We start from the raw sequence: 18,574 nt of genomic DNA, 5'->3' as shown, positions 1-18,574 counted from the left end.
TGGCATTTGTACGGATGGTTCTATTATTCATAAAAACAGCATATAATCATTTTCCTTCTGAATTCAAAAAGTAGCTATGAGAACCAAATGATATACTATATAAGTTTGTAAGGGTAAAATACTTACATGGTAGAAAATAAGTCAAGCTATTAAACTACCTATAGAGTTTTACACTCTTTCCCACCTGCTCCAACCATCCTTAATCGGAGGAAGGATTCTTGGATTTCCTTTTCTTGGAGTGACCAAGCCAAACTGGGAAGCAGAGGGAAGATATTCAACCAGTTTAGATGTCATAGAGTTTTGAGGGTCCTTGTTGAAACACAGTGGCATTACTGTGAGTTACTAGCTGTGTGTAGATCAACAACAGTGAAAAAGAGAAAGAAAGACAAACATAAGGTGCTTTGGATGTGTTTTGCATATTCTCCTTTCCTGCCTTTTCAAGAAAGTTGTCAATTGTTCTTCATATAGTTTTGGATTCCCAACTAAGGTTTCCTTGGAAGCAAAGCTGCATCAATATAAGACCATGGTGAATGTATGGCTTATCCAGGTGACCTTTGCTGTGGGAGCCGAACTAATTAACTCAGGTCACAAGTCAAACTACCTCTTCTTTTTTGCTGTTTATTCAGAACAATGAGCCGCTGCATACCAGGGACCTCATCATACCTAGGTGTTTCGGCCAACATCCTGACCTTCAACTCTTCTTCCCGCTGGCCCCCTTGTGCTCCCCGCCCACATCCTGACCCCTGCCCCTTTTTGCACTTGTCACTCTACTCTGCACTCAGGCCACTTGCGACCCCTAGCCCTTTCCTCTCATTCGCTCACCTGAGACAAAGAAGACTCTCCCTAAGCCAATCAACCCTGGACACGACCAGCCTATACCTGTCAGTTTAGGACAGACATGGTTTACCTACCAATAAGGGAATGGGGTGGGATGGTCTCAGGGGAGGGAAGAGGGAAAGGTATAAAGGAATTGTTTGAATAGTCTGTAAGGGCTGTTCTCGCTTTCTCTTAAAGGGCGGCCCAGGCTCTGAGCTTGAATGAATAAAAAAATTCCTCGTGCCTTTGCAGCGATGTTCGGACTCTCAGAGTGGTGCTTGAATTGAGTCTGGAGGTTAACATTGTGAGTATAAGTTTCCTTTTGATTTTACTACACAGATAAATTCTCTCTTGTCTGTGCCTCCACTGACCTTAGGTTAGGCCTGATTCGACTGTAGCTTGCTGTATCATAATGACCTATTTACACGGTTTCACACACACACACACACACACACACACATTCCCTACAGATTGCGAGTGCCTCAAACACAAATATTAAACAATATTTATCTTTGTATTCCAAATATCTGCCATGGATCCTAGCCCTGGCTGCCTGAAAAGATGGAAATCCCAAGGCAAGAAAAGGGCACAGTTCAGTTTTGCTAATTCTAATTCCTTTTATTAAAAATTTCCATGGAGAGAAGTCATTATGATCTTGTAGTTAATATTTTAGCTCTAATATTTGTCAGAAGCAGCACTTTACAGGAAAAAAAACATTTAACCAGGAGATAAGAGGCTACAGTCTAGAGCTACCTCTGCACCAACTAGCCCCGTTACCTAGTAGGTCAGTTCATGTCCCTGAGCCCAGTCCCCTACTTGTAATTGAGAAATATGAATTCAATCATCATCATACATTGTTAATAAAATTCAGTGATCCCACATAGTACTTGGCCCCACATGTGTCTGGAAAGTACATACACAGAAATTTCTAGAATGGGAGGTTTTCACTCCACTTGAGTTCCTGTTTTACTTAAACCAACCACTGTTGTCACTTCTTATTCTTCCCAATGGAAAACTCTGTTCTTCACATACCTGATCAGGTGTCTCAAAAAGAGACAAAGGCCAGAGAGAATGGAAAATGATTTGCAAAAAAAGCCAAAGGGGGAACTCTGTAACTGTGTATTTTTCCACTCTGTTCTAATTTAAAACCACTTACAAGTGACAACTCCCAACCCCAGTCAGGTGCCTGTGGTAGCTCATTATACCCTCGGGACCCCATGTAAATCTTTTTTTTTTTTTTTTTCTGAGAACAGCTATTGTCTTCCAAGGAAAAGCTTTTAGCATAATGGCAGGCTGAATAGAACATTGCTTTTGTAAGAATGTTTTTAAGAAAAAGGAGAGGAGAAAGGTACTCTTTAATAACTGCTTGTGCAGCCTCTTGCCTCCTCCCACCTCAGGCCCCATGGAAAGAACAGTGTGTGAGCCACAGGAGACTGTGGCAGGGGAATGAGATTCTCTCACCTCCAAAGACCACAAAGGTTATGCTGTACTCATTTAGGTTATAATATATGCAGGGTGGAGGTATCTCAGATTATAAAAATAGCAGATTTAGCCCTTCCCACCCACCTTTGCTGTTTCTTGGCTTCTCACCAGTCAGTGACTACCGTGTTTCCCCAAAAATAAGACCTACCCAAAAAATAAGCCCTAGCAGGATTTCTATGCATTTGTTAAATATAAGCCCTATCCCAATAATAAGACCTAGTGATGGGCATGGCTATGCAGATACGCAGCATAATCACACCATGCATTTTGGCACAGAGTGGTAAGGAAGACTGGAATACCTTTTATCTGCCACAGCTCCTTTCTCCCAGCCATTCGCACTTGTGCAGGTGCAGCATGTGATAACCACAGTCTCAGGCATCCTACTGCACACCTGTGATCAGCTAGGGGAAAGGAGTTCCCATATCACTAGCACCAACCCCACCAACAAGGTTGGCTCCCCCTGTCAGGTTCCAGAAGAAAATGACTTAACTGTATTTGAATAAATGTAGGTTGTTGTATTATACTTAATAAAAATAAGACATCCCCTAAAAATATGCCCTAGTGTGTCTTCTTGAGAAAAAATAAATATAAGACAGGGTCTTATTTTCAGGGAAACACAGTATTTACTTGGAGAATGGGTATTTCTAGTAAGAGAAGGACATTTTCCCTCAGAAAATTCCCACAAAGTACTTCCTCCTCTCAGATCACTCATGAGGACAGCCAAGACAACACTGTCATAGGATCCAAACATATAGATGTCCAACTTGGAAATAAAGCTCCTAAGCATCCCTCAAAGATGTACTCCCCCAAGCTAAAACAAGACCCAACTTTTTCTGGGCTAAAGTGGTAACTTAGCATATGTAGTTATGGGGGAAATGTAGAGAAAACAGAAAGCTAACAACAAGATGGCAGTCTTCAATAAGCCATGTGTTTTAACTGTGTGCATTTCTGGAGAATTTTCCAATAAGGACAAAGCCTAAAGGGTGTGGTGAAAATCTCTGGGAATAAGTTTATTGGATTGCCATCTGCAAAATGGAGGTAAAGAAAGGTGCAGTAAGACCCAATGATCTTGGGTAATTTCCACACAAAAGTAGAACACAGGCATGATTTGAGACATGACTGAGTCTGGGAAAAGGTAGAACCACTCTCCTCTTATGGTTTAGATAAATTATGATCCCCAAAACTCTTTCCTCTCTATTGCTTCTACTTCTGCTTAAATTCAGCATCTTCTCCCAATTCAGATTCAAGAAAGCAAACACCACACATATACTCATCCCATTCCTGAAGAGTACTAAAGATAGAGAACTTCTCAACTCTACCTGAAAGTTGCATATTCAAAAGATCTACCAAGAAAAGTACCTATTAACATATCAGGGTAATTATGCCAGAACACCATTAACTCAGTTCAGTTTTAAAAAAGGAGACTAGTGAAGACTAAACTGTGACCTTTTTGTCTCCTACCCAAATTCTTTTCTAAGAACTCAGGCAAGTCATAATGCAAATAATAAAATCTCACTAAACAGGCTTTTTATTAACCTGGTATAATGTGACTTACTTTCCAACCTGATTCTGGAATAGCATCACATGACAGATAGAAGATCGACCCCCCCTCCATCTTATTTTAATTATGTCAAACAGACCTTTCTACCAGCTCCAAGTCTTTAAATAAAGCATAACTCTTTCAATCCATTACTAATCAAGGAATCCCTAAAACTAATGTATAACCTGTAAACCTTTCTTCATGATGTTCTGCCTTTTACAGCACAACCAATATATACCTTCCATATACTGATTTATGGTTTTACCTGTGTTTCTGTCCCAATGAATGTATGAAACCAAACTGTAACCTGGCAGCCTCCAGCACATTTTCGCAAAATCTTTTGAAACCATGTTCCCCAGGCCACAGTCACACATATTTGGTTTAAAATAATCCTCTTTTTCTTGTTGCTTGGGGGTTTTTTGTTTGCTTGTTTGTTTAATTTTTAGAATGAACCTCTTTAAATTATTAGACAGAGTTTGAATTGTTTTCCATTAACACTAGTCTCTAAAGGCAATGGAAACAATTTCCTGGGTTGATCTTGCCTACCAAGCCTATCCCCAAACCTTCTCATTAGGTATCTACTGTTGGAAGACACCAACCTATTAGAGCCTTTTGTTTCATTCTCTGAGATTCTATTCTCCCCCTCATTCACTCTCTGCTATACAAATCCCAAACGTCCTGGGCTCCTTTTACATCCTGAATCCAAATAGTTAGGAAGGTCTGGGACTTCCTGATTTCCCAATGCCTCATTCATTACTAAGAGTCTCTGATGCTAGGCTGGGCTGTGGACCCTTTTGTAAAGGTTCCCTTCAATCAACAATACCCCCTCAAGGCCATCTCTTCCATAATGGCTTCAGTGACAATCTCTCTGAGAACTTCCCTATTCAATGTCCCACTGAAAAGGGCAGAGAGGGACTTCTGTCTTGAAGACATGCCAGCATTTGAGCTCTAAGGGTGCAAATCTCAAAGTGTACATATGAAACTTCTTTACTGGGAACATTGCAAGAAGGCAGTGTCCTTGATTCTCCAAAGACCAATAAAGTATACAGCTGGCAAAATCTGTTGACTACTGAACTGAAAATGTATTTATCAAGAAAGTAAGGCTAAATTTTTCCAGGAAAATAACTTTCTTAAAAGAAAATGCTTTTGAAAAATAAATCAAATGAAATAAATTCTTCTGGGAGACTCTCTGGAGCCCAGACCCAGGACAAACTAAAAGTAATCAATGAATTACCTTCAATAATCTCTGGGTCTGGGAATTTAAACAACACCACCAGGGAAAACAGCCTTGAGAGGGGAGTTCCCCTGGGATTCTGTTGGGTCCGAGAAAGCCTCCCAAATTAACCCCAACCAACAAACTCGAGACTCGCTCCGATGTAAAGGGCATAAGATGAGATTTATTACAGACCCGGGAAGCCCGGGGGCCCCGGGCCTGGACTCTCCTGGCATGCAAGCCGAGGACGAGCCCCGAGCTCGGGGTGAAGGCAGTTTTTATGGGGTACAGAAAGCAAGAGGGGTAGGGTCAGATACGAGTACACTTTTCATTGGTGGTTGGTGATTTCATTAGTAAAGGTGAATTTGGATTGGTACAGGTAAGGGGTGGAGGGTCCCTTAACCGGGGGCTAGAGCTGGTGCAACATGGTTACCTGTATTTCAAGGTAATAGAAACTTATCTGTTGCCCAGGGTGGTACTATTTGGTTGAGTAACTATGAAAGGAATGAGAAAGGTTGCAGGGTGGGCCCTGCGGGTATGGTTTAAGCAACTATGAATGGAATGGGGAGAGTTACAAGGTGGGCCCTGCAGTTTAACAGAACAGACAAGAAAATGGCGCTGGTCTGGCCCTTACAATTCCATAGCCATGCTCTTATTTCCTGGATTTCTAAAATAAGACTCAAGTAATAATCCTGCACAGTGGAAAGAAAGTCTTTCAGTGTACACATATGTCCTTATGAAGGGTGAGTGGCAGCCACAACCAGAAACTAGCCAAATCACAGCTGAGTACAATCCCACACTGAAGCTGACCTAGTCACTGGGAGGGAAAAAAGCAGATGAAACAATTTAATCTCATCTAGAGGGAGGCCTGGAGGCAAGACATTCTTGAGCTGTTTTCTCCTCCTAAATCAATACACCACATTCTGTGGTTCAAAGAAAGTTAAGTGGTTTCATTTCTGATTTATGGGCATGGTTAATTCCACTTATGAAGGTAGGTGGTACTTATATTGTCCTTGCCACCTCTTTGGAAACAGAACCTGCTAACAGACTTACACATATCCACCTTCTTAAATAAACAATTGCTCAATGAGGGTTGCTCTGGAAAGATTATTGTCCCAAGCTCCCAAGCACTGTTTATCTGTCCAGTAGAGAGACTCTGTGACTAATACAGAAATTGTTCTTAGATGCATAAAAAAATGCAAAATAACTTTTTGGAAGATCTCCTATTCATGAAAGCATTTTGGAGCCTTCTTATTTCAGCTAATCCATCGTTGATTAGCCAGGTTGTTCAGCATCCATCGTCAGATGCTGGTGGGTGTGAGAAATCACATTTGCTATCCACCGAAGAGTCGCTGGGATGAGGTCAGCACTTCATTAGATAAGGTGGATTCATCTAGGAGTGAATTAGCTGGGTACCCAGTCTTGTCCTTCATCTCTCAAACATCTCTATATTACAAAACATTCCTCATTTTGTTTTCTCTTGCTGGGCAAAGGTCTGAAACTGTCAAAAGCCACTTTCCAAAGCTAGTTGGTAAGAGGTCAGTCACAAACACTTATTCTCAGGATTCCATAAAAAGGCATGGGGGGGGGGTGTCTGTGTGTGTATATGTGCATGAGTTTGGCTTTGGTTTTATTTAATAGTTCTTATCTAAAAAGAGCTTCCTCTACACCTCAGCTTTTCTGATCTAGGTGGTATTCAGATGATTGGGGGATGCTTCAGCCAGGGCTCCAAGACTCAGCTTCCTACATTCTCAAATCCTGACCTACTGAGAGTAGTGTAGCAGCAGGGAGGATGGTGAGAAAAGTTCCTGGATTAGATGCTGGAAAACGAGATTCTGCGTCCTGGGTCTGTTTTAGAAGAGGAAGCAACCACCACTAGCAAACTGCTCTCTGTTCCAGCAAGTCATTTCATCTCCCTGACAGTTTGCAATTTATTTTCTCTCCCTTTAACAACAGAGAGATGTTCCTATTTACCTTTTGTGTCTCACAAGATCAGTTGGGGGTGTATTTCTATTGAGGCAGACAAGTCCCCACCCCTTTACAGAGCTTCTGCTCCAAAAGGCACAGAATGGTTCCAACACTAAAGAGGACAGCCTTAATCAAATATTCCAAGCAGAATGTCCTCACTGTACTCACGGAACTGCTCCAAATGGTCAGTGCTGTTGGACTCAGGCATGGCTGTGATGGTTACCAGTGGACACGGATTCCCTCCCAATGTCTGGCAGAGAACGTCCTGCCGGAAGTAGACCTGCTTGGGGTTAATGCTTTTTTCCAGGATATTCAGGTGAGTCTGCAGCAAAAATAAAGCAGGCATGTATATTATTAATATTTTTGATAGTAAATAATTGAAACAGCAGCAACAAATTACATTTGTATCACTCCTTCTAGCACAGAAGTATACTCGTTCACTTAATCTGCCCTGTATATATTGGGCAGCAAGTGATTAAAAGGGGGCCACCCTGCTATTTAGAAGTTTAGTGAAACTGAACAGGAAGCACCATTCCTGCATGTTTCAGTGTTATAGGAGATTTGTTTTCAAGTTGCACTGGAAGCAAGAGGACAGGGACATGAAGCACTCTTCCTGTCGCTGTGACACATGCAGAATGTGGTCACCACAAAGACAGAAGCACCCCAAGAGCACTGCGGAGCGTGAGAGAGAAAATCTCAGCAGTACGTGTGTCACAGGGCCAAGCAGTGAAAGAGAGTTGTGAGTGTCCTGGAAAAGAGAAATCAACTGCTCCAGGATTGCTAAGCTAAAAGAACAAATAACTAGTAGGAATTGATTTTTTCCTACCATTACTCCCCATTTGGATACTCATTTAAAATACAAAATAATACAAAAATGAAATAACCATTGAAACTAGGACACCTGGTTAACAATTGTTAAGGCTTCGCAAATAGTTTTCACTAACAAAAACAGTGAGATTATCATAAAGAGGCTAAGAGAGTCCCCTGACTCCACCCACACTGCCCACCCAGACTTCAGTAACCAGAGAGGGGACAGCCGTCCCTCGGCAGCACAATAACTTCTACCCAGAAATTATCTTCCCAGCTGAAGATCTAAAATTTTCACCACAATCAAGTGAGGATTAACAGGGCCAATAAGAAACTACCCACTTTGTTTCCTAACAAAAAAATAAGCCTGCTAGATAAATGAAACAGGCAAAACCACAAAAACATTATGAGAATGTTTATAAAGTATTCATAAATCTGTGAAACGCATGCATAAGGGGAGTCGTGCCCATGAAAGGTAGAGGAAATATTTACACCTGGAAAGGATTTGCTGCAGATGTGGTAAGCAAGAGAGTGGCCCCCAAAGATGTCTACATTTTCACCTTCAGAATCTTCAATAAGGTGCTTAACATGACAAATGGGACTTTGCAGACATGTTTAAGATCTACTAGAGAATAGGAGAGTGTCCTGAATTATCTAGTCAGGACAAATCCACTCCCAAGTGATTAAAAGCAGAGAACCTTCTTGGCAGCAGAGAACCATTGCCAGTAGTATAACAATGTCAGCCTGACATTGGTGGCTTTGAGGATGGAGGGAGGTACCCCTAGCCAAGGAATGCAGGCAGCCTCTAGCAGCTAGGAAAAGTAAACCTACATCCAGCCAACCTTTTTTGCTCATGAACAAATGTAGCACACACACTCAGATATGCAAAAATCTCAGAAAGCAGATCCCCTTATCTTTACTGAAAACAACTTGAAGACAGACTTCCACTGCCCTAACATGAAACTAAATAACAATATGAAAGGACCACCATAAAGTCCAGTTACACAAGGTTTAAGTCTAAATAACCATTAAAAATAATGGTTACTGCATAATGAAACCATAAAAATAATTCTTTAGAGAAAATGCACATTATCAAACATTGATATTATTACCAGTCTCAAAAATGAAATTTAAAAGAGAGATGTGAAGGCGGTATCAAGTAAAAATATAAGCATTTTCAACTTACATAGATGTAGTAATATTACCTAATTCTTGAAAACGAAAAAGCAGTACTTAGTACTGTGCCTTATGTGGCTCTCTGGAATATCATGAGAACAACCTGTTTCTAAAACAGAGTTGAGCTGGTTGCTTATATTGGTGTGGCAAATAGGCTAATGGCTCTCCAAGAGGTCTACAGCCTAATTCCTGGGACCTGTGAAGATCTCAATTCACCTGGTAAAGAGACTCTGCAGATGAGATCAGGGATCCCGTGATGGGGGAGATTCTCTCAGATCATCAGATTGGACCCAGTATAATCACAAGGGTTCTTATTAGGGAAAGAATGAGAGAAGAAGGCAGAGCCAGAGAAGACGTGATATGATAGAAACAGAGATTGGAGTGATGCAATTTCTGACACTGCAGGTGGATGGGGCAATAAGACCCAGGGAATGCAGGTGACCCAGGTTCACATTCCAGCTGTGGATTCTGGGAAAGATATATACATTTTTTACTACACTTCTTTCTGACTCTGTTTTCTTATCTTTAAAATGTGTTGCCTGCACTCAGGAGTTCTAGACCAGCCTGAGCAAGAGGGAGGCCCCATCTCTAAAAATAGCCAGCCATTATGGTGAGCACCTGTAGTCCCAGCTACTCGGGAGGCTGAGGCAAGAGGATCTCTTGTGCCCAAGACTTTAAGGTTGCTGTGAGCCATGACGCTACAGCAGTCTACCAGGAGTGACAAAATAAGACTGTGTCTCAATTTAAAAAAAAAAAAAGAGGGGGTGGCACCTGTGGCTTAAAGGAGTAGGGCACCAGCCTCATATGCTGAAGGTGGCAGGTTCAAACCCACCCCTGGCCAAAAAAAAAAAAGTGTATAACCATACTATTACCTACGTCATGCAAAGGCTGTTGTAACTTAGTTACATAATGTATGGGTAAAGTATTTGTCATATAGGAAACACAGTTAGCTACTATCATTGATGGAGAAATATAAGATCATACAAACATGTTATTTCTAAGAATTAGAAGTGTTAGCAGAATTATAAACATGGAGGGGTAAAAAAACCAAAGGAAACATAATCTGTGTTGCATAAGAAAAAGAAAGAAAAAAACAGAAATGAAGCATGGAAAATAACATAAAATCAAAATGACAAAAGTAACAATAAAACCACTGTAAGCAAGAATAGGTAATCAGCCCCTATTAAACAACAAAAACTTTCAGATTACTTTTTAGAAATCCTACATTGTCTGTATGAGGTATTTTAAAAAGAGAGAAAAAGAAAAAAAAGACATGTATGAGAAACACTCCTAAATTATCTCTTTATTTTCTTTGCCTTTATGCAAACATTTTAAAGGAGAAATACTGAAACTAAAAGGATAAGCAAACATAAATTAAAGTAGGTATGGCAATAGTAATATACGGCAGAGTCCTATTCAAGATCAAGTGCATTAAATGGGATTTTAAAATCTTATTTTGATAAAGGGCGCAATTCACAATGAACATATAAAACTCATAAATCTTAAGAATCAAATAACATGGGGATGAAATATATAATGCAAAAACGGCAAGAGGAGAAAAAAACGTACTGGGATCGGGAGACGGTGAGACAGCACCTCAGTCTTGGATAAATCAAGTACACAAAAATAATGATTCAGAGCATTTGAACAATATTGTTTTTTGTAGATATATGTTACATGTTATCTTTACAGAGAGCAAACTTTCATTTTTTTTCTCAAAACATCTATGAAACTGTAACAATAGTTCATAGAGAGCTATCAAAGCAATAACAATAGAGAGCTTTCAAAAACTCACTAAAACTTTCCAAAAGAAAGCAGAAGCCACCTTTCTCTGGCAATAATGAAATGAAAGTAGACTTAACTGACAATGGTCTTCAAAATGGCAAAAGTAGCACAATGATTAGGGAATAGAACACACCCTCTCAAAAGAAGTTAACCAAAAAAAAAATTCACAGGTTGAAAAAAAAATCAATATAAAATAATTAAAGCCCCAATGTAAGAAGTGGGTATCTAGGTATCCCAGGAGAGGTGGCACTGAACACTAAGAGAAATGCCCCATTGGACGGCGGTCGTGTTTCTCCGTCACCCTGGAAAAGGGTAAGAGGCTACAGGTAGCACTAGATTCAGATTATGCTTTCTGTGATCATAAATTATTTTCAGCACTTTTATAAACCTTCGGGTAGAAGCTGCTCTCAGCCTTCCTTATTGTTGGAATCTAGACTGAGTGAACCTGCCTCATATCAAGATTCCAAGACTCCAAAACTTGGAAAGAAAACCTCCCTGCATCATTTCCGAAAGTGTGTCCCGTAGGAGGTTAACAAGTACCGAGGTGCGAGCAGAGAAACAGAGAAGGTGGGAAATTCCTAGCCAAAGCACTTGGAAAATGGGGAGGGAAATAAAATGAAAATATTTTAATGGATGCAGGACTTCTCAGATTCTTTAATATTTCAATATGCGCTGGGAACTCTTGGAAGAAAAACTAGCACAAGTGCTTCATAAATTTATATGATCATTAAACTCTTTTTCCCTGAAGAGCTGAAGAAACTGAAGTGTTAGAGAATATGTTTTGGGAAACAGTGTCTTGCTGAATTGTTTCTATGCGCTCTCTCTCTCTCTCTCTTTTTATTTTTCATTAAAGCTATTTTTTTTCACATTTTATTATGTATACAAGGCACCCTACTAAGAAAGGCAAGTGGTGATCCCGGAGAACATTCTCATGAATGAATCCCTCCCGAGAAGTACCCAGAAATAAACTCATATATCTATATTAAATTGTTTACAAAGACACCAAAAATATACAATGGGGAAAAGACAGTTTCTTCAATAAAGAGTATTGGGAACTGAATATCTATATACAGAAGAATGAGAATGGACTATTATTTCATCCATTATACAAGAACCAACTCAAAAGGAATTAAAATCTTTCTTTTTTTTATTGTTAGGGATTCATTGAGGATACAAAGAACCAGGTTACATTGATTGCATTTGTTAAGTAAAGAACAGGAGACCTGAAACTGTAAAGCTACAAGAAGAAAACATAGGCCAAAAGCTCCAGAACGTTGGTTTGGGCGAGTGATTTATTGGATATAACCCCAAAAAAGAAAGCAAAAATAAACAATGATATATCATCAAACTAACAATCTTCTGCACGACAACAGTAGCAATTAATTGAGCAAAGAGACAAATCACAGATTGGGAGAAAACATTTGCAAATTAAGTATCAGATAAGGAGCTGGTATCCAAAATATACAAAGAATACAAACTAATAATAAGAAAGAAAATACCCCTATTAAAAAATAGGCAAAGGACCTGAATAGACATTTGTCCAAAGAAGATATGCAAAAATGGGTAATGGATATATGACAAAGGGATCATCATTTCTAATAATTAGAGAAATGCAAATTAAAACTATAATGAGATATCACCTCACACGTGTTAGATTGGCTATTATCAAAAAGATAAAAAGTGCTGGTGAGGACAAGGAGAAAAGGGAACCCTCCACATTTGGGGGAGGAATGTAAATCTGTGCAACCATTTTGAAAAACAATATAAAGATTCCTCAAAAATCTAAACATAGAATGACCATAGGTGTACGATCCAGCCATCCCACTTTTGGGTATATGTCTAAAAAAACTGAAGTCAGGATGGCAAAGAGATGTCTGCATGCCCGTGTCCATTACAGCATTATTCATGATGGCCAACATACAGACACAACCACGGCTGTGCCCATCAATAGACGAATGGATTTTAAAAACTAGTACGTGTACATGACAATACTGTTCAGCCTTTCAAAGGCAGGACATTCTGTCCTTTGCAGCAACATGGATGAGCCAGAGAAGAAATGCGTCAAGTAACATAAGCCAGGCACAGAGAGAAACACCTCGTGACCTCACTTGTATGTACAATCTCAAAAAGTCAAACTCATAGACGTGAAGAATGGTGGCCAGGGTAGTGGGGGAGAGGAGGGGGGCAGGGTTGAATGGAGAAAGGGGAGACGTTGGCCAAAGGGTACAAAGTTTCACTTAGAAGGCATGACTTTTGTGATTTGTTACAGAGTGTGCTAACTATAATTCATAATAAATGATACATGACATGTTTCAAAATAGCTAAAACAATAGATCTGAAGTGTTCTCACCACAAGGAAATGATAAGCATGTGAGGTGAGGACATGTTAGCTATCCCAAATGGATGATTCCTCAATATACACGGTGCCACGTACTGAAAACATCAGTGTACCCCATCAATATATGTATTATTTGTCAATTAAAAATACAATAAAACTGTTAAAATAAATTAAAACGAAATAAATGTTATGTGGGAGAAAGAAAAAAAAGTGGGGGGATGGGAACTAATGAATTATTTTTTTTAAAAAAGGAGAAGCAGTGACTACCGTTCTGTTTCTGTCACAAATAGGCCATAGCTCTTTCGCACCTGATACCAGACTTCAAAAAATAAAATAAAATCTGGACTTTTACCAACCAGATATACAGAAGCAGGTTTGTTTATAGGAATCACCAAACGTAGGTAGCTCTGAGTTAGAAAGCCAAAGAGGCTGCATAGGGCTAATGAACATTGCCCTTCAAAACAGTGCTTCCAGCAGCAACTGTGGGAGAAAGCAAAGCTGGAAATGTTTTCTTCTCCTATGAGTTCTCTCTTAACATTTTATTATGATTCCATTTTTATGATCAATCCTATCATAAAGCTCAACAAACACCTAATGTTCTTTTAGCTAAAGCTCATTTTTCATCAGCTGCCATTTTTCACAAATCCATCTCTCTGCACCCCTCAGTGAAATATCTGTCTGTCTATCTCTCCCCTCCACCCCCAGGATCTGCCACCAAAGTGTGGCCACTCTATAACACTTCCACTTTTAGGTGATTATTGTGGCTTCAGTCATACGGAAGACTGCTAGCCATAAACCAATTATAAAGTTCTGTTGAATTTCCTTTTGCAAACTTGGCTTTGTCTTGTTCTCCTAAAAAATGGTCTCCTGGTGAACGTTCCCATCTCAGGTCTAGGAAGGTTATGCCTAATTGGAGATTGTGGGGATCACTGATGAGAGAAGTGGGGCCTCTGAATGCATGTGCCAACTGACTATAATTGTACTCCTGTGGAAGTCACGGGGGTGGGTTTCTTTCTTTATAAAAATATGAATGAGTTCAAGGCAATTGTGGAAACCCCCAGAGAGGCTGACTTCTTAAAAGAAAATCCTGGCTGTGAAAGGTAGCAGGCGGATAAGCTCAGCCTGTGGCCTCCCCCTGTGTCTCTCCACAGGAGTCATCTCCCTGTCCTTTATCAACTACTCCCTTGAAACTTCCATAGAAGACTTGCCTTGACCCCAGCAGGTCATCCTGCTGATGGCTACTGATAAAGTGGGAAGAACTGTGCACTCAAAAATCATTCATTTCTCATTGTGACCCCCTAAACCCCTGCATTCTCTGTTCCCCTAATTTAGAAGAAAGCCCATTCCTAAGGAGATGGCCTATTTTATTTGTCCACTGCCTAGCTCTCAGTTGTCACTTAAAGACACTCAGCAGAGAATCGAAGACTTCTCATCACAAGAGAACAAGTTACACTGTTAAGCTAAATAAAAAGCTACAGAAGATGCTTACAGCATGCTCTGATTAGCTTTCTCAAATTGTCCCCATCTGCCAATATCCCTCTCCCTAAGTGAAAGGGACTTAACTTAAGAATGAGAAAAATGGCTAGTCTCTGGGTACCTACTCACAGATTTGTCAATTATAAAGAAAAGATGATTTTAATATTCTTTTCCATTAAAAACAAACAAAGTTGTATCACTGATGATTCGGAAATAAGAGTAAAGAAAAAAATAATCATAATCAGTCATCCTAAGAAAAGCATTTCTAGCAGCCTTTGTTTTAGGGTAGTTTTCTTTCAGAGAGTGGGGAGCTCTGTATTTTAAGTTTTTCACTTAATTTTAATCTTAGTACAAATTATGAATTAAATGGGTACCTTCCAATCAGTCCAACAGAGAAAATAATTACCCATCATCACAAGAAAATAATAAGAGCCCTAATGGTTACCATCTGCTATTGCTTACTGGATAGACACTTTGCTGATACTTTCCATGTAGCAATCATTCAATCTTCACAATAGTCTGAGTAGGAACGACTATAGATGAGAAACCTGAGGCTGAGAGAAGTTAACTAGTTTTCCCATGGCTACTCAGCAAGGAAACTCAGCTCTTGGCCTCAAATCCAGACCTGTCTGACCTCAAAAGCTAGTTCTTCCATTGTGCTCAAGACTTTGAAATTTGGGTTCTTTTTGGTCAAAGAATTCACCATTCACACATATTCTGTTTCTTTCAGAACAGCCCTTCACGTTCACCTCCTCAACACCAAGACCCTTTCCTTTGCCTGCCATACAAGGTGAGGTCCCTATCTATTGTTGCCTGACAGCACTGATTTATGACTTGTTCATTGCATCTTCAATTTCTACATGTAGGTCATTTCCCACTTGACACTTTTTAAATTCTTCATTTATGGCTCAAGCCTGTAATCCCAGCATTCTGGGAGGCTGCGCAGGTGGATCCCTTGAGTTTAGGAGTTTGAGACCAGCCTGAGCAAGAGGGAGACCCCATCTCTAATAAAAATAAAAAATAAAAAGACTAACCAAGTATCATAGTGAGCACCTGTAATCCCAACTTCTTGGATGCAGATACAGGAGGATTACTTGAGCCTTAGAGTTTGAAGTTGCTGTAAGTTACGACGATGCCACAGCACTCTAGCCTGGGCAATAGAGACTCTATCTCCAAAAAAATAAAATAAAAAATAATAAACCTGGACAACTTTGTTTATTAAAAAAGTTAGAAAAAAATTAAAAAATAAAAAACAAATTCTTCACTTATTCCAGGCCCTTTATAGAATATTGTGCATATAGCACTCTAATTCTCTCTCCCCCAACCCCCGCCTTTTCTTGTCCCCATGCTACACCCCATTTCCCATTCTTGAGCATAATAATGTTAGCATCTTTCATGGCGGGTATATGTGTTTGGTGAAAATTTCTACTCTACCCTTTAAGAGCCTTAAGCTATCCAAATATCTGGATCCTACTTATGACCACTTTTCTTGTCTCTTGTCAACTCATGCAGTTCTCAGTTCTCAGTGAGATACCATTCCTTGAGCTCCTAAAATATCCATCAGAAACTCTTTGGGGGCTCCATTTTCAACCTATACCATTGGCTACCTAGGGACAATCTGTAACAAAATTATAATACTATAACAAAGTATTACAAACAGGGCAGTGCCTGTGGCTCAAAGGAGTAGGGCACCGGCCTCTTGTACCGGAGGTGGTAGGTTCAAACCCAGCCCCAGCCAAAAACTGCAAAGAAAACAAAAAGTATTACAAACAAGTTAGCAGTCATTGCGATTACTGGTATCTTGATATTGCTGATTAAAATATAACTCATTTGTTTGCTTCAGAATGGCAACAATAGTGTGTTTATTTCTTTTAGCTTGATTTTAATGCTATCATTTGAACAATTATCCGACACTATTGCTGGCAAGCATCTGGAAGATATCACTTTCAAAGAACCAAACATTAATTCTCTTATTATAAGAGAATAATAAAATTTTTTAAAGTTTCAAAATTGTATTCATGTTGAAAAACATCCAACACACAAGTCCTTTGCTATAAAAATGTCTGTGATTATTAAACATAATCCATAGAATCATAGACTTTCAAATTATGAATTCCACATGGAAATGTGTTTTCCAACCCTCAGCCTAACCCCCAAATCACATAGAGTTAATTCTGCCCTTGGGGTATTACTCACATTTAATTTATCACTGATCTGTTGGAAGAAGAAGTGTCTCTCCTTAGGACATGTCCAAAAATAAAAATGACTAGTGTGCATTATAGAATGTGCTCATTCCATCCACGATGGAAGGAGGGATTTTTAAGAGAAGTCACAGAGTCAATTATTGTCTTAAACAGAGAGGACAAAGACCATGAGTTATTGGTAGTGTAAAACCTAAATGTGGGAATGTACATTTTTTCACTTTCAAATGCCATATTATCTTTCTAACCCTGTTCTGCTCATTTAGGAAAAATAAGAAGCTATTTTTTATTCTTCTTTCTGGTTAACTTTCCCCAAACTTCCCTGGTGGAAGTGATCATAGTCAATAGTCTGACAAACACTAAGTTTTTATTAATAGTAATAGTAAAAAAAAAAAAAAAGACTAATTGTTAGTAACAGCAAATCATGCTGTTAATAGTCATAAGCCCATGAACATCAGTTAACAAGGCCTTGCTCTCCCTTTCAATGAGACTAAGTGACCAGGGGTTCTCTTGTTTGTATTTTTGCCTCCCTTCAAAATGAAATTCTCTTCCCATCAACCCCAATAGCTTCTAAGTTATATTTCAATTGTAGACTTTTTAACCCTCTGGTCTGGTCTGACACAGTCTCCAGAAGGTAAACGGGCCCAGGAAACAAGGTGAGCACCCAGGTGCAGTCAAGCCTGCTTGAAAAGGGTGCAGACTGTAAATCAGCTTGTAGATACCTAGTAAGAATCCATCAGAGCATCTTAGGATAAGAATTGGACCATGTTTGGTGAGAAACGTTCTCCTTCAGCTGAACCACGTCCATAGCACCCAGCATTAGAGACATAAATCATGGGTTGGTGACTTGAACTCAACCCTTGGAGATGTCTGTGTCATCACACAAAGATGACTGCGTGTACCTGTAAAACCAAACTGCATTTTTTCCATAGCTATTGTTGTACAAGTGAGGACACTGATCTGCCCCCACAGCAGAAATTCTTCTGAATTTTTTCTACACTTTTGCTCAAGTGAAATAGAAAGGTCACCAGAATAGACATCCAAGGCCAGTGTTTTCTTCTCTGCTTGGCTTCTAGTGAGCTATGGCACTTCTAGGCTTTAGATTTTGCATCTGTAAATGATAAGGGAGAACTAGACAGCTTGCTCGCCCCTTTGAGTTCCAACGTTTTATACTAATTACCACCAAGAACCTGATCAGGGTTGGAGATACTCTGACACCTGACAAGAACAGTGTCTTAGACCCACATGCAGTTCCTTTATTCCCCATAGGAAAAGGCAAACACATACTCCAAAAAGAATCCACTTCCCCAGTAGACTTTCCCTCCCAGCATCTCACAGGGAAGACTGTAGAAACAGCTGTTGAAAGGGATCATGAATCTTGCCTGTTCTGTGTCCCTGAAGGCAACAAAACACGTTTCATAACAAACACGGCTTGTTACAACATAGCTTGTGAGGCACATTTCTTGGATTAACTTCCTGAGCTCTCTAAGTGTGATACACAAATAATACTAGTTGTGCATCTTTTGCAATCTGGGAAATAGTAAAAATCTCTCCTTAGGCAAGACAACATATGGGGAGAGGGGCAGATGCTCTCTCACGACGCGGAGAGCCAAGTTTAAGATATGCCTCCTCGGCGAGAAAAATAAAAATGTTCATTTATACCTGAACGCTCCTTTTAAAGGAAAGATGTTCTTGGTTATTATCTTTTCCAATTCTTCATCACAGCCTTAAAATGAAAATGCTCAACCTTCAGGCTAAGTGATATATATGCT

At 39.7% G+C, this 18,574-nt stretch overlaps 1 protein-coding gene across 1 annotated transcript in view; it reads right to left on the bottom strand.

The window, feature by feature from the left end:
- The window catches only part of AGBL1 (ATP/GTP binding protein like 1), a 581,937-nt gene that overhangs the window by 471,003 nt on the left and 92,360 nt on the right, over nucleotides 1-18,574 (bottom strand). The window contains exon 16 of the mRNA XM_023512636.1: nucleotides 7,188-7,341. Within this exon, the coding sequence (XP_023368404.1) occupies nucleotides 7,188-7,341 (154 nt within the window). The remainder of the gene's footprint in view (nucleotides 1-7,187; nucleotides 7,342-18,574) is intronic.

Source organism: Otolemur garnettii, unplaced genomic scaffold, assembly GCF_000181295.1.
Source record: "Otolemur garnettii isolate 467f Iridium unplaced genomic scaffold, OtoGar3 scaffold00029, whole genome shotgun sequence".
NCBI lineage: Eukaryota > Metazoa > Chordata > Mammalia > Primates > Galagidae > Otolemur > Otolemur garnettii.
Note: the sequence above shows the minus strand (reverse complement) of the source record. Positions and strands in the feature narration are given on the sequence as shown.